The sequence below is a fragment of the Loxodonta africana genome, chromosome 21 (genome assembly GCF_030014295.1).
Source record: "Loxodonta africana isolate mLoxAfr1 chromosome 21, mLoxAfr1.hap2, whole genome shotgun sequence".
NCBI classification, from domain to species: domain Eukaryota; kingdom Metazoa; phylum Chordata; class Mammalia; order Proboscidea; family Elephantidae; genus Loxodonta; species Loxodonta africana.
Window position 1 is genome coordinate 43219083 of NC_087362.1, and position 14331 is coordinate 43233413.

Below are 14331 nucleotides of genomic sequence, written 5' to 3' on the forward strand. Positions count from 1 at the left end.
TAAAAGTATCCACTAATTGAAAGTATCCATTAATTAGTAGGGGGCTAATTAATAGTTATTGCTAGCCAGGGACTACCTGGGAGATAGGAAGCAGAAAAGTCAAAAGCGAGTTCCTTTCTCCCCTAACTTGGGCTTGGTTTGCTTGGAGCACTGAATCTGTGTTCTTTGTAACAGGCGACGGCGATGTCTGTGGACTGTCTTGGGCAGCATGCAGTGCTTTCTGGGTAAGTGAGTTTTTAGACTTCCCCTGCCATGATTTCTGGGAACAAATTGCAAATCACGAGGTTTGGGGGAAAATGGAACATACTCTTATATTTAAGAATTACAATTATGGGGTTTAGTACTGACCTCAGGGGTACTTGCAGGGGTTATTTGTAGTTTACTTTTGTCTCTGCCCTAACAGCAGTAAAAATCCTTTGAAATTTCAGTGAATGGTAGTTTGATTTTGAAATTTTTATGTTCTGTTTGTTGTACAGACTGTCCTGAAAGATGCCATCAGGTATGGTCTAACAGGTAGTTTTAGTAGAATGGAAGGGACCTGGTTCTAGTTTGGTAATGCCACTAATTATGGGCCCCCACAGTGGTTAAACATTTGGCTGCTAACTGAAAGGTTGGCAGTCCAAATCCACCAGCCGTTCCTTGGAAGCCCTGAAGGGCAGCTCTACACTGTCCTATAGGGTTGCTATGAGTTGGAATTGACTCAACAGCAACAAGTTTGGTTTTGGGGGTTTTTTTTTGGACATTTATTCAGTTGACCTTCCTGGACTTCAGTTTTCTCGTGAAGGAATTGAATTACATAATTTCTGTAGTGCTTTCTGTCTCAACATTTTTTTCATGAACTTGGCCATTAAGAGCCACAGTTGGAATTTGATAATAACCCTAATGTTGTACCAGTATGATAAAATTCAATGGTCAGGGTTCCCTTTGATAATTGCTTTCAATTACTCCCCCTGCCTCCCAAGTTGAGCTGTACTTTTTATCAATTTGTTTGTGAACCCATTTACAAATCAATTCGTGTTTTCTTTTCCATTAACTTATTATTTTAAATTCGTTTTAAATGACCTTAAAAAAAATGCATGCACGTGGTAAACAAATAGATCAAAAGAGTATGCAAGGAAAAGTCAGTTTCCTTCTTAGCCCTGACCCCCTCCCCAAAGACAGTTATTGTTACCGTTTTCTTGTTTTACACTGGGAACATAAAGAAAAACTGGTATGTCTCTTTTCTGCCTCAAACTCCTTTTTTTTTCTTTCATTTTTACTGTGGTGAAGTGTAAATAACAAAACATTTGTCATTGTAACCATTTTGATGTGTATAATTCAGTGAAGTTAATTACGTTCACCATGTACAGTCATCACCACTATCTATTTCCAAATTTTTTATCACTCTTAACAGAAACTCAGTACCCCTTTAACAATACCTCTTCATTTACCACTCCCCACTCCACCTCAGTAATCAGGAATAAACTTTTGTCTCTATGCATGTGCCTATTCTAGATAGTTCATGTAAGTGGAATCATACAATATTTGTCCTTTTGTATCTATTTACTTCACTTAGCACAATGTTTTCAAGGTTCATCCCTGTTGTAGCATTTTTATTTTAAATTTATTTTTATTGTACTTTAGGTGAAGGTTTACAGAACAAACTGGCTCCTCATTAAACAACTAGTACACATATTGTAACATTGGTTGCCAATCCCACAACATATCAACACTCTATTACCAGTTCTCCCATCCCCTCCGGCTTTAGTCTTTGGCTGAAGGGTGAACCTCTGGAGTGACTTCATTACTGAGCTAGAAAGGTATCTGGGGACTATGCTCTAGGTGTTTATCCAATCTTTGTCAGATCAGTAAGTCTGGTCTTTTTTTTTTCTTTTTTTTTTTTTAATAGGATAGGTTGCTAAAAGCTTAGTTTGTATTTTTTTTTTAAATGACAGCTATGATTTATTGAGCACCTGTTATGCTCCAGATGCTGTCCTTTTTTTTTTTTTTTTTAATTGCACTTTAGATGAAGGTTTACAGGACAAACTAGCTTCTCATTAAACAGTACACGTACTGTTTTGTGACACTGGTTATCAACCCCACGACTGATCAATACTCTCCTTTTACCAGCTTTACTTTCCCTATTACTGCTTTCCTTTCCCTCCTGCCTTCCAGTCCTTGCCCTTTGGCTGGTGTGCCCCTTTAATCTCGTTTTGTTTTATGGGCCTGTCTAATCTTTGGCTGAAGGATGAACCCAGGAGTGACTTCATTAGTGAGCTAAAAGAGTGTCTGGGGGCCATACTCTTCGGGGTTTCTCCAGTCTCTGTCAGGCCAGTAAGTTGCCTTTTTTTGCAGGTTAGAATCTTGTTCTACATTTTCCTCCAGCTCTGTCCAGGACCATGTCTTAACATGTTATCAAAACTTCATTTCTCTTTATGGCTGAGTAATATTGTATGGATATGCCATATTTTGCTTATCTATGCATCTGTTGATGGACACTTGAGTTGTTTTTACCTTCACCTTTTGGATATTGTCAACAATACTGCAGTGAACATTGGTGTACAAGTCTCTGTTTAAGTACCTGCTTTCATTTCTTTTGGTTATGTAACTAGGAGTAGAATTGCTCGGTCATGTGATAGCTCTGTTTACTTTTTTGATCAGCTGTCATACTGTTTGCTACAGGGACAGCACTGATTTTATAATCTCACCAGTAATGGATGAAGGTTCCAGTTTCTCCACATCCTTGCCAAGGACTTATTATTTTCCATTTTTCTGATACTGTCCATCCTAGTGGGGGTGAAGCAATATCTCATTGTGGTTTTGATTTGCATTTCCCTAATGACTAATGAAAAATTGAACCATTTGTGTATCTTCTTTGGTGAAATGTCTATTCAAGTCCTTCGCCTATTTTTAAATTGAGTTGTTTGTCTTTTTGTTGTTGAGTTGTGAAAGTTCTTTATATAGCCTAGATATTGAACCCTTATCAGTTGTATGGTTCCCAAATATTTTCTCCCAATTTGTACATTATTTCTTCACTTTGCTCATAAAGTCCTTGAATGCACAAAAGTTTCTAATTTTGATGAAGGCCAATTTATTTTTGTTGTTGTGTGTGCTGTTGGTGTCATATCTAAGAGTATCTAAGCTTTTATTGTCAGCACGAGCCCAAAGTTTTCCATTTCATTTTTTTATATTTTAAAATTATACATAGTAAAAAGTACGTATAGTGCACTAACCTTGAATGACCACTTCAAATACATTTTATAAATATGTATACCCATATGATCATATACACATGTGACTACTACTCAGATTACGATAGAATATATTTTAGTACCATGGAAGGCCCTTTCAATTTGGACATCTCTGTTTTTTAGTTTGGTGAAATTTTCCTCCATTATGCCTTTGATAATTTCCTTCCCTCCATTTTCTCTTCTCATTCTTTCTTTCTGGAACTCCTTTAATTAATGTTGAATATCCTACATGAATTCTCTTCTGATCATTTTCTCTTTGTTTTGCATTCTGGGAGTTTTCTTCAACTTTAATTTCTACTCCTTTTATCAGATTTTTAATATCAACTATTAATTTCTAAGAGCTCTTTTTTGGTCTCTATTCTTAACATTGTCTTCTCTTACCTCTCTGAGAATATTTATAATTTTTCCTTTCCTCTGCATTATTCTTGTTCCTCTAAGTTCCTTTTGTTCTTTTGATTGTATTGGTGTGTTTTTCAGGTTTCCTCTAATGGCTGATGAGCATTGCTTCTCTGTTAATATTAAAGAGTGATTGAAGCCTCTGTTTACATGGGCTGATGGTGGGTGTCACTGTAGGGAGATCAGGTGGGAACCAGACCCTTTTGTTGGGGGATGCCCAAATATAATTATCTCTAGGGTTTTGTTTGCTAATTTGCTTTTTTTTTTTTCCCTTGGGCTGAAAATGTTTTTATCAGTTTTCTCCTGAGAAGAATCCTCCAATCTGTCTGAAGAATAAAAGCCTAGCCTTGTGAGTGCTGAGTAGGGAAGACCTGAGAGTCTCACATTTCACTTCATGCCCCTGTTTTGAGTATAGCCCCTTACAGTTACCCTCTGTTGGGCCTCTGTTCCAGGTCCAGTCTTCTCTGGATTCTTTTCTCTAGTAATTAATAGGTCCTACCTTCCACTTGGCTCCATGGGGAGACAAAAACCTCTCTCCTGAGAGTTGTTTCAAATGAGTCTCTTTGTTTTGTTCTCTTCTGGTTTTTGTTTTCCAGCCCTGTTCCTTGCTCTTGCCGTTAGACTGAAGCCTCCAATTCCCCAGCCATCCTGGGGTTCTGTGATGGAGGGAGCTCCTTTCCCAGTTCAATCTGCAGGCACTTGGGCATTGGCTTTCTCACCGTAGGTCAATTACCACCTGTCCATCTGCTTTTCATTTCCTCTCTCATTATCTTTTTCTTTGAGGGTTTTACCTTTTTTTTTTTTTTTTTAAACTTTTAGTGGGACTTCAGGGGGGAATGAAGATAAACACATATTCGATCAGCCATGTTTATCCTGAAGTGCCCACTTTCTGCTTTCTATATATCCTTTTTAATCTCTCTGAAATCCCCTATTGATCCATACCCCAAATGTATAGCTATTAACCCTTTACTGCTTTTCTTACTAATGGGAAGATGCCAGCCTGCCTGCCACAGGGTCAGGTGATTCCTTCACAGGAGTTCAGAGGTAATAGATCTTTGTTCTGTGCTAACTTCCTTAGAAGTCTTAGAAGTTCTGTAAATTTGTGACTTACTTGTGTTTTCCCCCTTCTCCCTTAACCATCCCTCCTTGGGGTTTCTATTACCACCTAGAGTTTTACATTCTATTTTAACTTTCCATTTCCTTTCTCTTGTGAGCAGGGGCTATTAATCTTTCATTATTGAGCCTACTTACCCACATTGATATCCAGGAGCTTGGAATGCTCTCTAACAAAAAATCAATGGCTGATGGCTGCAGAGATGTTGATTCATACACCAAGGGGTTTTTACTTAAAAGGAAAGTTGGTGAACATTGAACATGACTGTTTTTGAAGCCTTAATATTGATTGACACCAAGACACTTTGTGTGTTATTTTTATTATTAATTTGGGTTATTGTTTCCCCTTTTAGTAGATTTAATTTAGTTCCCTTTACCAGGTAGTCGAATTGCAAGGAAATTTGAGATTTTCTCTAGAATCTTTGGCTAAGTGATGAGTGATGTGTTTAATTCAACATATATTTATCGAATGTTTACTATGCAAAGCACTGTGCCTAGTGACATGGGGGTTACAAAGATAGTCATGACATGGTCCATACTCCAAACACGTGTTGATTCCAGATGAGACCCTTAACATTAGTAGTTCTGCTACAGAGATAAATGCCGAAATTAAATGCAAACCATGCAGTGGAAGTCCTGTGAATGCAGGAATTAATCCTAACTGGGGATTGGAAAAGGCTAGGGCATGGTTGAAGCTGAATTGGTAGGAAGAGGTTAGACTTTTCATGGATGAATATGGTAGGGAAGGCCATCTCTGGAGTAGACTCTCACCGGTTATATGACCCTTGTTTGCCTAACAATCACTGTGACTCTCATCACTTGCATGCCTCTCAGGGTAGATAAACGTCATACACATCTGGGTGTTTTTTTGTTTGTTTTTTGAGCACTGCTTGCAAACCTCATATAATTCCAAATATGCTTTTCTATCTTAATGCTAATGTTTTATATGTTTTTGTTGTTGTTCTCCTAGCCGCCGATTCTTGTACATCGTTAATCTAGATGCCCCTTTTGAAGGTCACCGAAAGATCTCTCGTCAGAGCAAGTGGGACATTGGAGCTGTGCAGTGGAATCCTCATGACAGCTTTGCACACTACCTTGCAGCTTCGGTGAGCTCATTTAAGGAGTAGAGAAAAAAGCTTTTTAAGGTGTGATCTGGTGCTGGCAGGTCTGTGTCCTATGTAAAGAGGAGGATGCAGCCTTTGTTGCTGAGTCAGAAAAGAAGTCTGGATGTCTAAAAGAAAAAACCCATTGCTGTCTAGTTGATTCCAACTCATAATAACCCTATAGGACACAGTAGAACTGCCCCACAGGGTTTCTAAGGAGCGCCTGGTAGATTCGATCTGCTGACCTGTTGGTTAGGAGCCATAGCACTTAACCACTACGCCCCCAGGGTTTCCAGGCTGTAAAAGAAAAGCAGAGGCAAATTGGGGATTAAAAAACATATATGAAAATGTTTGCTGTACCATGGGTATCATACCTTGTATTGTAGAGATTGAATCCAGGCTATGAAAGGGAGCAGGTAGATGCCTCCATTTTTGCAGTCTTGATGTATGTGTGGGGAGACCCATTTTCATCAGCAGCTGTTTGAGTAGCCAAGGGTGAAAGAAGTGACCTTGAAGGAGGTTCCTCCAGCTGCACTGTGAGACATCAGGAGACTGCTGGTGAGCTGGTCTAGGGTTGACCTTCACTGCTTTCAGAAGGGTCCGGAAGACTCCATACACCCTTTTATTCAAAGGAAGAGAGAGATTCCTCCTTGATTGTGATTCATCAGATTGGTTAATTCCATGAATTAAAAAAAAAAAATTTTATGTGCCTACGTATATGTGAATTTTTCCAGGGAAAAAATGCGTAGTTTTTCTTAGGTTTTCTGAGATTTTCATCACCCAAAAAACATTCTGGGCTAGATCATCTCTGGTATCCTTCGCCAGATTCTAGATCATTGTTTCATTCTTCTAGAACAATTAGAGATCTAAACCTTTTGCTCCTTTTGCCCTTGGCAGGAAGTATAGTATTTAAGGGAATCCTCATTAACTAGGGGACGATGGGACCATTTCGTGGTGCTGAGTTTGTTCTGGTCAGGAATGCTAGGCTGTGAAGGGAAAGCATCTGAGAAAAGAGGGAAGAGCAGCACTGTCAGCGTTAGAAGGAACTCAAAGCTGCTTTTCCCAGTCACTTCCATAACAGAGTCTGACTTTAAACACGGATGTCTGAGGTTTACCTGGCTTTTGGGGCTGTTCTGAAAAAGAAGAGGGCAAGTCAGTCTACTGCATTTCCATTCTCAGCCTCTATCCATGTGTTAGGAAGAGTGCTCTTCTTGTCAGCTTATGCCTCTGGGCCTTTAGTTCCTCTCCTACCCGTAGCCCCTGATCATTTCATCCTGAGGTTCTCTGCCTGAACACTATTGACATTTCGGGCCAGGTAGTTCTTGATGGTTCGGGGCTGTTCTCTGCATTGTAGGATGATGAAAAGCATCCTTGGCCTCTTGTTCTTGTTGTTGTTAGGTGCCGTCGAGTCAGTTCCGACTCATAGCGACCCTATGCACAACAGAATGAAACACTGCCCAGTCCTGCGCCATCCTTAAAATTGTTGTTATGGCCATCTAAGATGCAGCAATTGGTCTCAACCCACCTGGAGCAAAGGAAAATGAAGAACACCAAGCCCACACGGCAACTAAGAGCCCAAGAGACAGAAAGGGCCACATGAACCAGAGACCTACATCATCCTGAGACCAGAAGAACTAATTGGTGCCCGGCCACAATCGATGACTGCCCTGACAGGGAGCACAGCAGAGGACCCCTGAGGGAGCAGGAGATCAGTGGGATGCAGACCCCAAATTCTCATAAAAAGACCAAACTTAATGGTCTGACTGAGACTGGAGGAATCCCGGCGGCCATGCTCTCCAGACCTTCTGTTGACACAGGACAGGAACCATCCCCGAAGACAACTCATCAGAAATGAAAGGGACTGGTCAGCGGGTGGGAGAGAGATGCTGATGAAGAGTGAGCTAATTATATCAGGTGGACACTTGAGATTGTGTTGGCAGCTCTTGTCTGGAGGGGGGATGGGAGGATAGAGAGAGAGGGAAGCCGGCAAAATTGTCAAGAAAGGAGAGACTGAAAGGGCTGACTCAAGACGGGGAGAGCAAGTGGGAGTAGGGAGTGAGATGTATGTAAACTTATATGTGACAGACTGATTGGATTTGTAAACGTTCACTTGAAGCTTAGTAAAAGTTATTAAAAAAAAAAAAATTGTTGTTATGCTTGAGCTCATTGTTGCGGTCACTGTGTCAATCCACCTCATTGAGGGTCTTCCTCTTTTCCGCTGACCCTGTACTCTGCCAAGCATGATGTCCTTCTCCAGGGACTGATCCCTCCTGACAACATGTCCAAAGTATGTAAGATGCAGTCTCACCATCCTTGCCTCTAAGGAGCATTCTGGCTGTACTTCTTCTAAGACAGATTTGTTTGTTCTTTTGGCAGTCCATGGTATAACTCAATATTCTTCTCCAACACCACAATTCAAAGGCGTCAATTCTTCTTTGGTCTTCCTTATTCATTGTCCAGCTTCCATATGCATATGAAGGAATTGAAAATACCATGGCTTGGGTCAGGTGCACCTTAGTCTTCAAGGTGACCTCTTTGCTCTTCAAAGAGGTCCTTTGCAGCAGATGTGCCCAATGCAATGCGTCTTTTGATTTCTTGACTGCTGCTTCCATGGCTGTTGATTGTGGATCCAAGTAAAATGAAATCCTTGACAACTTCAATCTTTTCTCCGTTTATCTTGATGTTGCTCATTGGTCCAGTTGTGAGGATTTTTGTTTTCTTTATGTTGAGGTGCAATCCATAGTGAAGGCTATGGCCTTTGATCTTCATTAGTAAGTGCTTCAAGTCCTCTTCACTTTCAGCAAGCAAGGTTGTGTCATCTGCATAATGCAGGTTGTTAATGAGTCTTCCTCCAATCCTGATGCCCCGTTCTTCTTCATATAGTCCAGCTTCTCGGATTATTTGCTCAGCATACAGATTGAATAGGCATGGTGAAAGAATACAACCCTGACGCACACCTTTCCTGACTTTAAACCAATCAGTATCCCCTTGTTCTGTCTGAACAACTGCCTCTTGATCTATGTAGAGGTTCCTTAGGAGCACAATTAAGTGTTCTGGAGTTCCCTTTTTCACAATGTTATCCGTAACTTGTTATGATCCACACAGTCAAATGCCTTTGGATAGTCAATAAAACACAGGTAAACATCCTTCTGGTATTCTCTGCTTTCAGCCAGGATCCATCTGACCTCAGCAATGATATCCTTGGTTCCACGTCCTCTTCTGAAACCAGCCTGAATTTTGGGCAGTTCCCTGTTGATATACTGCTGCAACCGTTTTTGAATGATCTTCAGCAAAATTTTGCTTGCGTGTGATATTAATGCTATCGTTCTATAATTTCCACATTTGGTTGGATCACCTTTTTTGGGAATAGGCATAAATATGGATCTCTTCCAGTCAGTTAGCCAGGAAGCCGTCTTCCATATTTCTTGGCATAAACGAGTGAGCACCTCCAGCGCTGCATCCCTTTGTTGAAACATCTCAGTTGATGTTCCATCAATTCCTGGAGCCTTGTTTTTTGCCAGTCAATGCCTTCAGAGCAGCTAGGACTTCTTCCTTCAGTACCATCGGTTCCTGATCATATGCCACCTCTTGAAATGGTTGAACATCAACTAATACTTTTTGGTATAATGACTCTGTGTATTCCTTCCATCTTCTTTTGATGCTTCCTGCGTCGTTTAATATTTTTCCCATAGAATCCTTCACTATTGCAACTCAAGGCTTGAATTTTTTCTTCAGTTCTTTCAGCTTGAAAAACGCCGAGTGTGTTCTTCCCTTTTGGCTTTCCATCTCCAGCTCTTTGCACATGTCATTATAATACTTTACTTTGTCTTCTTGAGACGCCCTTTGAAATCTTCTCTTCAGTTCTTTTACTTCATCAATTCTTCCTTTTGCTTTAGCTAGTCAACGCTCGTGAGCAAGTTTCAGAGTCTCCTCTGACATCCATCTTGGTGTTTTCTTTCTTTCCTGTCTTTTCAATGACCTCTTGCTTTCTTCATTGATGATATCCTTGATGTCATTCCACAACTTGTCTGGTCTTCAGTCACTAGTGTTCAGTGCTTCAAATCTATTCTTCAGATGGTCTCTAAATTCAGGTGGGGTGTACTCAAGGTCATATTTTGGTTCTCATGGACTTGCTCTGATTTTCTTCATTTTCAGCTTGAACTTGCATATGAGCAATTGGTGGTCTGTTCCACGGTCGGCCCCTGGCCTTTTTCTGACTGGTGATATTGAGCTTTTCCATTGTCTCTCATAGTCAATTTGATTTCTGTGTGTTCCATCTGGTGAGGTCCGTGTGTAAGACAGACTAGGATGAAGGACCTGGCAGACTGCAGCAGCTGATAAAAATCTTCTGTTTCTTCATCTTGGGCCCTAGTGGTTGGTGTGTAAATTTGAATAATAGTTGTATTAACTGGTCTTCCTTGTAGGCGTATGGATGTTATCCTAACACTGACAGCATCGTACTTCAGGATAGATCTTAAAACGTTCTTTTTGGCGATGAATGCAACACCATTCCTCTTCAAGCTGTCATTCCCAGCATAGTAGATTATGTGATTGTCCGATTCAAAATGGCCAGTACCAGTCCATTTCAGCTAACTAATGCCTAGGATATCGATGTTTATGCGTTCCATTTCATTTTTGACGATTTCCAATTTTCGTAGATTCATACTTCATACATTCCAGGTTCTAATTATTAATGGATGTTTGCAGCTGTTTCTTCTCATTTTGAGCCGTGCCACATCGGCAAGTGAAGGTCCCGAAAGCTTTACTCCATCCACGTCATTAAGGTCGACTCTACTTTGAGGAGCCAGCTTTCCCCAGTTGTCTTTTGAGTGCCTTCCAACCTGGGGGGCTCATCCTCCAGTACTATATCAGACAGTGTTCCGCTGCTATTCATAAGGTTTTCATTGGCTAATGCTTTTCAGAAGTAGGCTGCCGGGTCCTCCTTCCTAGCCTGTCTTAGTCTGGAAGCTCAGCGGAAACCTGTCCTCCATGGTGACCCTGCTGGTATCCGAATACCAGTGGCATAGCTTCCAGCATCACGGCAACACGTAAGCGCCCACAGTACAACAAAATGACAGACACGTGGGGGCCTTGGCCTTTACCCACTAGATACTAGTAGCATCTCTCCCGTTTGTAACAAACTTTGTCAGATATCCCCTGGGAAGCAAATCGTCCCTGCCTGGGAACCCCTGATTGACACTGAGCCCTCAGTACTTGCTCTAAGTGGACGAACTCTGCCTTTGTGCAGAGGTGGTAGGAAGAAGGCAGCCTTTTGCAATGGAAGGAGCCTGGACTTTGAAGTTAGGCAAAACTGAAGTCAAGGGCCACTTGTATCACTTGCTGTTTTATCTTAAGGAAACCGCTGAACTCTGAGCCTGTGTCACCTATGAAATGTGGGTGAGTGACGCCTGTCCTGTAGTGTGTGTGAAGGTAGAGGTTGGGTTTGTTCAGGTGCCTGGTGCACTGGCTCATAGCACATCCTCAGGAAATGACAGGGACTCTTACTATAAGGTGAGAGGACCTTTCACCCCTTTTCCCACTGGAAGCTATTTTTAATCCTGTCCATTTCACAAGGAGCCCTGGTGGTGCAGTGGTTAAAGTGCTTGGCCGCTAACCAAAAGGTTGGCAGTTCAAACTCCCTAGCCACTCCGAGGGAGAAAGATGTGACAGCCTGCTTCTGTAAAGATTATAGCCTTAGGAATCCTATGTGCAGTTCTACCCTGTCCTATAGGGTTGCCATGAGTTGGAATTGACTCTATGGCAATGGATTCTCCTTTTTATAGGAACTTTATCTACTTAGAATTGGAAACTGGCATTTCAGGAAATCTCGGAACTTAATACATCGGTCTGCCTCTGAGCTAAAATTAAAATCAATCTATTGTATATATATCAGTTCAGAAAGTATTAAATGGCTGCTATTGTTCTCAATCAGTTAATAATCCTTGTTTACCCTCAGTGTGTTTCATAAACTCATGATATTTACAATACTCATGAATTCATGATACTTAGGGAGCCTTTGCTGGTTTGTTTCTTTTTTTTTTTTTTTTAATAAAAAACTTCATTTAGTGGTTTTATTGTTCGTAGGAATATTGATATCATAATTTTGAAACACCTTTATATATGTTGGAAAATAGAGCAAATGGGTAAATGTGTTAAGGTTATTAGAAACCAAGCTTTTTTTTTTTTTAATTATAAAATGTATGTAACAAAACATTTGCCATTTTCAACCCTATTTATGTGTACAATTCAGTGACTTTAATTATAGTCAACATGTTGTGCAACCATCACTGCAACCCATTTCCAATTTTTTTATCGCTCTTATTCAGTGCCCCTTACGGTTGATTGTTTCTTTAAGTATTTTGATAGTGGCTTTTTTTTTTTTTTTTCCATTTTTCCTATTTTGATTTCTTCTGGCCCATTTCCCCTGTCTCTTTTTGTTTGACCCTTTAAGAAATGAAGTATAGGCATACTTCACAGAGTCTTGCGTAATTTTGCCTTTTAGAATACCTTTCTCAAGTTTCCTTTTTCTTTCTCTGCGTCTGTGTTTTTAAAAGCGTGGTAAATGGACTCTAGGGGTTTGGTAGTGGGAAGGGTGAGCTAAAAACATCTGCATGACAAGTTAGCTGGAGAGACAGGTGTTGTTACCTTTAGAGCAGGGAGGGGGCTCCTTCAGTGGTTGAGGGTACCTCCATGATCCATAACTCACGTGCTCGATAGTGGATCTATAGCTCCTTTCAGCTGTAACTGTTCTGAGAGGGGTGTTTTTTAAAAATAGTAATGCCTTTCCTTTTTGAAATTCTACGTACTGAGCTTAGGTCAAGCTAATCTTGGTTGTACTTATATCTGATGTTTTTTTTTTTAAAGTTCAACCAGTAAGATGTTTGCCATGCAAGTTGGTCCCTACCTGGCTTCCTCTTTTCAACCTTAAGCGTATATTCTGATCTGTCTGTTGTGCTACTTAACCGCCTTTGTTTCTTTTCAGAGTAACCAACGGGTCGACCTTTATAAGTGGAAAGACGGCAGTGGGGAAGTTGGCACAACCTTACAAGGCCATACTCGTGTCATAAGGTAGGCACCAACCCCCCACAACTCCTTGGCCTGTCATTTGTCATTTTGCGACCAGATTGTAGAGAGTACTGCTGTCTTCACTCCTAGAGATCTATGTTTGGTGATCTCTAAAGCTCATGGTACACATCATCACTTTGTCCCAGTCTCCTGGGGGGCAAAATTAAGACACCATCTGCCCACGGCTTTAGGGTGATCCTCTGTGTTGCATTGGCCCTGGGTGGCTGTTAGGCCATTGACCTTCACTGAGTGATGAGTTTCACAGTGAAGGACAACCAGTATTTAGAAACCAGCATCTATGTACCTATTAACCCCAGTTCCAGAAGATACTAAGATAAAACTCAATCCAGAGTAAAGGATTAGGGGTGATTTTTGCTGCAGGAGGGGGAGGAAGTTATGCCAACAGAATGCCTCTGTCCATAGCCTGTAGTGCCCAGAAGTACACGGGACATCAGAGAGCACACCTCCACTCTTTCTCTGGCAGCTATGGGTTGGCACATAGAGCTCCCATATCACAGTTGTTATCCACATGCAGACTTGCCTCCCACTCCTGGCCTTCCAGTTGGCTTCCAGAGTGTTCCTTGATCCACTCTTTCCTTGGGTCACAGTTTCTGGGTAGGGAAAACTTACTCTGGGGAGGAACAGCAGGGAGTGCAGGGGTAGTGAAACTGACCTGGAAAGAAATGGAAAGGTTGGACACCCTGGTTTGTGCTAAATGTTCTACGTAGTAACTGCCTTTCTAGCAATAAGAGTAAGAGTAGGGAGGACCAGAGGGTTGCTTGCCATCCATGAAAGCTGAGTGGCGACATCCAGTTTGCCATAGCTGAAAGAGACATTGGGTTTACTCAAGGTGTCTGTGGTTAAGTTGATTTAGAAAATGATAGCTCAAAGATTATTTTGTGTATTTTTCCTTTGTTTTGTCTGTTTATTCTGTGTGTGTGTGAAATTAAAATGCTGCATTTCTTTTTTGGGAGCAGGCAGTAGTGTAGCTGGAGACTGCAGGGGAAAAATCTGAAAGATTCCTTTAGGGATCAATTAAGTTTTGTTTGTTCCCACAGAGACTTTGGAGACTCCCAACCTAAATTGTGTTAAGAAGTCCATTAACAGTAGCTTTCTGAAGCCACTAGAGGCTAAAGTTGCTAGTGCTTTGGAACCTGACTCTGAATTTTTTTTTTTCTTTTCTTTATTGTTCTCTTTCTTATGTTCCTAGTGATTTGGACTGGGCAGTGTTTGACCCGGATCTCCTGGTTACCAGCTCTGTGGATACCTATATTTACATTTGGGATATCAAGTAAGGACAATTAAGGGACACAACCACTTTGTTGTGGGCCTCTTTGGGACCTTTGTTTTAGAGATTAGGAGCCTTAGTTTGGTTTCCCCTAGAAGCAGACCTTGAGAGAAAGATTCGAGCAAATTATTTAGGA

General features: G+C 41.0%; 1 protein-coding gene across 3 annotated transcripts in view; it reads left to right on the forward strand.

Moving 5' to 3' along the window:
* WDR59 (WD repeat domain 59) overlaps positions 1-14331 on the forward strand; it is a 104784-nt gene that overhangs the window by 13311 nt on the left and 77142 nt on the right. For all 3 annotated transcript variants that reach the window (XM_023556684.2, XM_064273777.1, XM_010596821.3), the window contains exons 2-5: positions 175-224; positions 5710-5845; positions 12825-12910; positions 14118-14198. In XM_023556684.2, coding sequence (XP_023412452.1) covers positions 175-224; positions 5710-5845; positions 12825-12910; positions 14118-14198 — 353 coding nt within the window. The remainder of the gene's footprint in view (positions 1-174; positions 225-5709; positions 5846-12824; positions 12911-14117; positions 14199-14331) is intronic.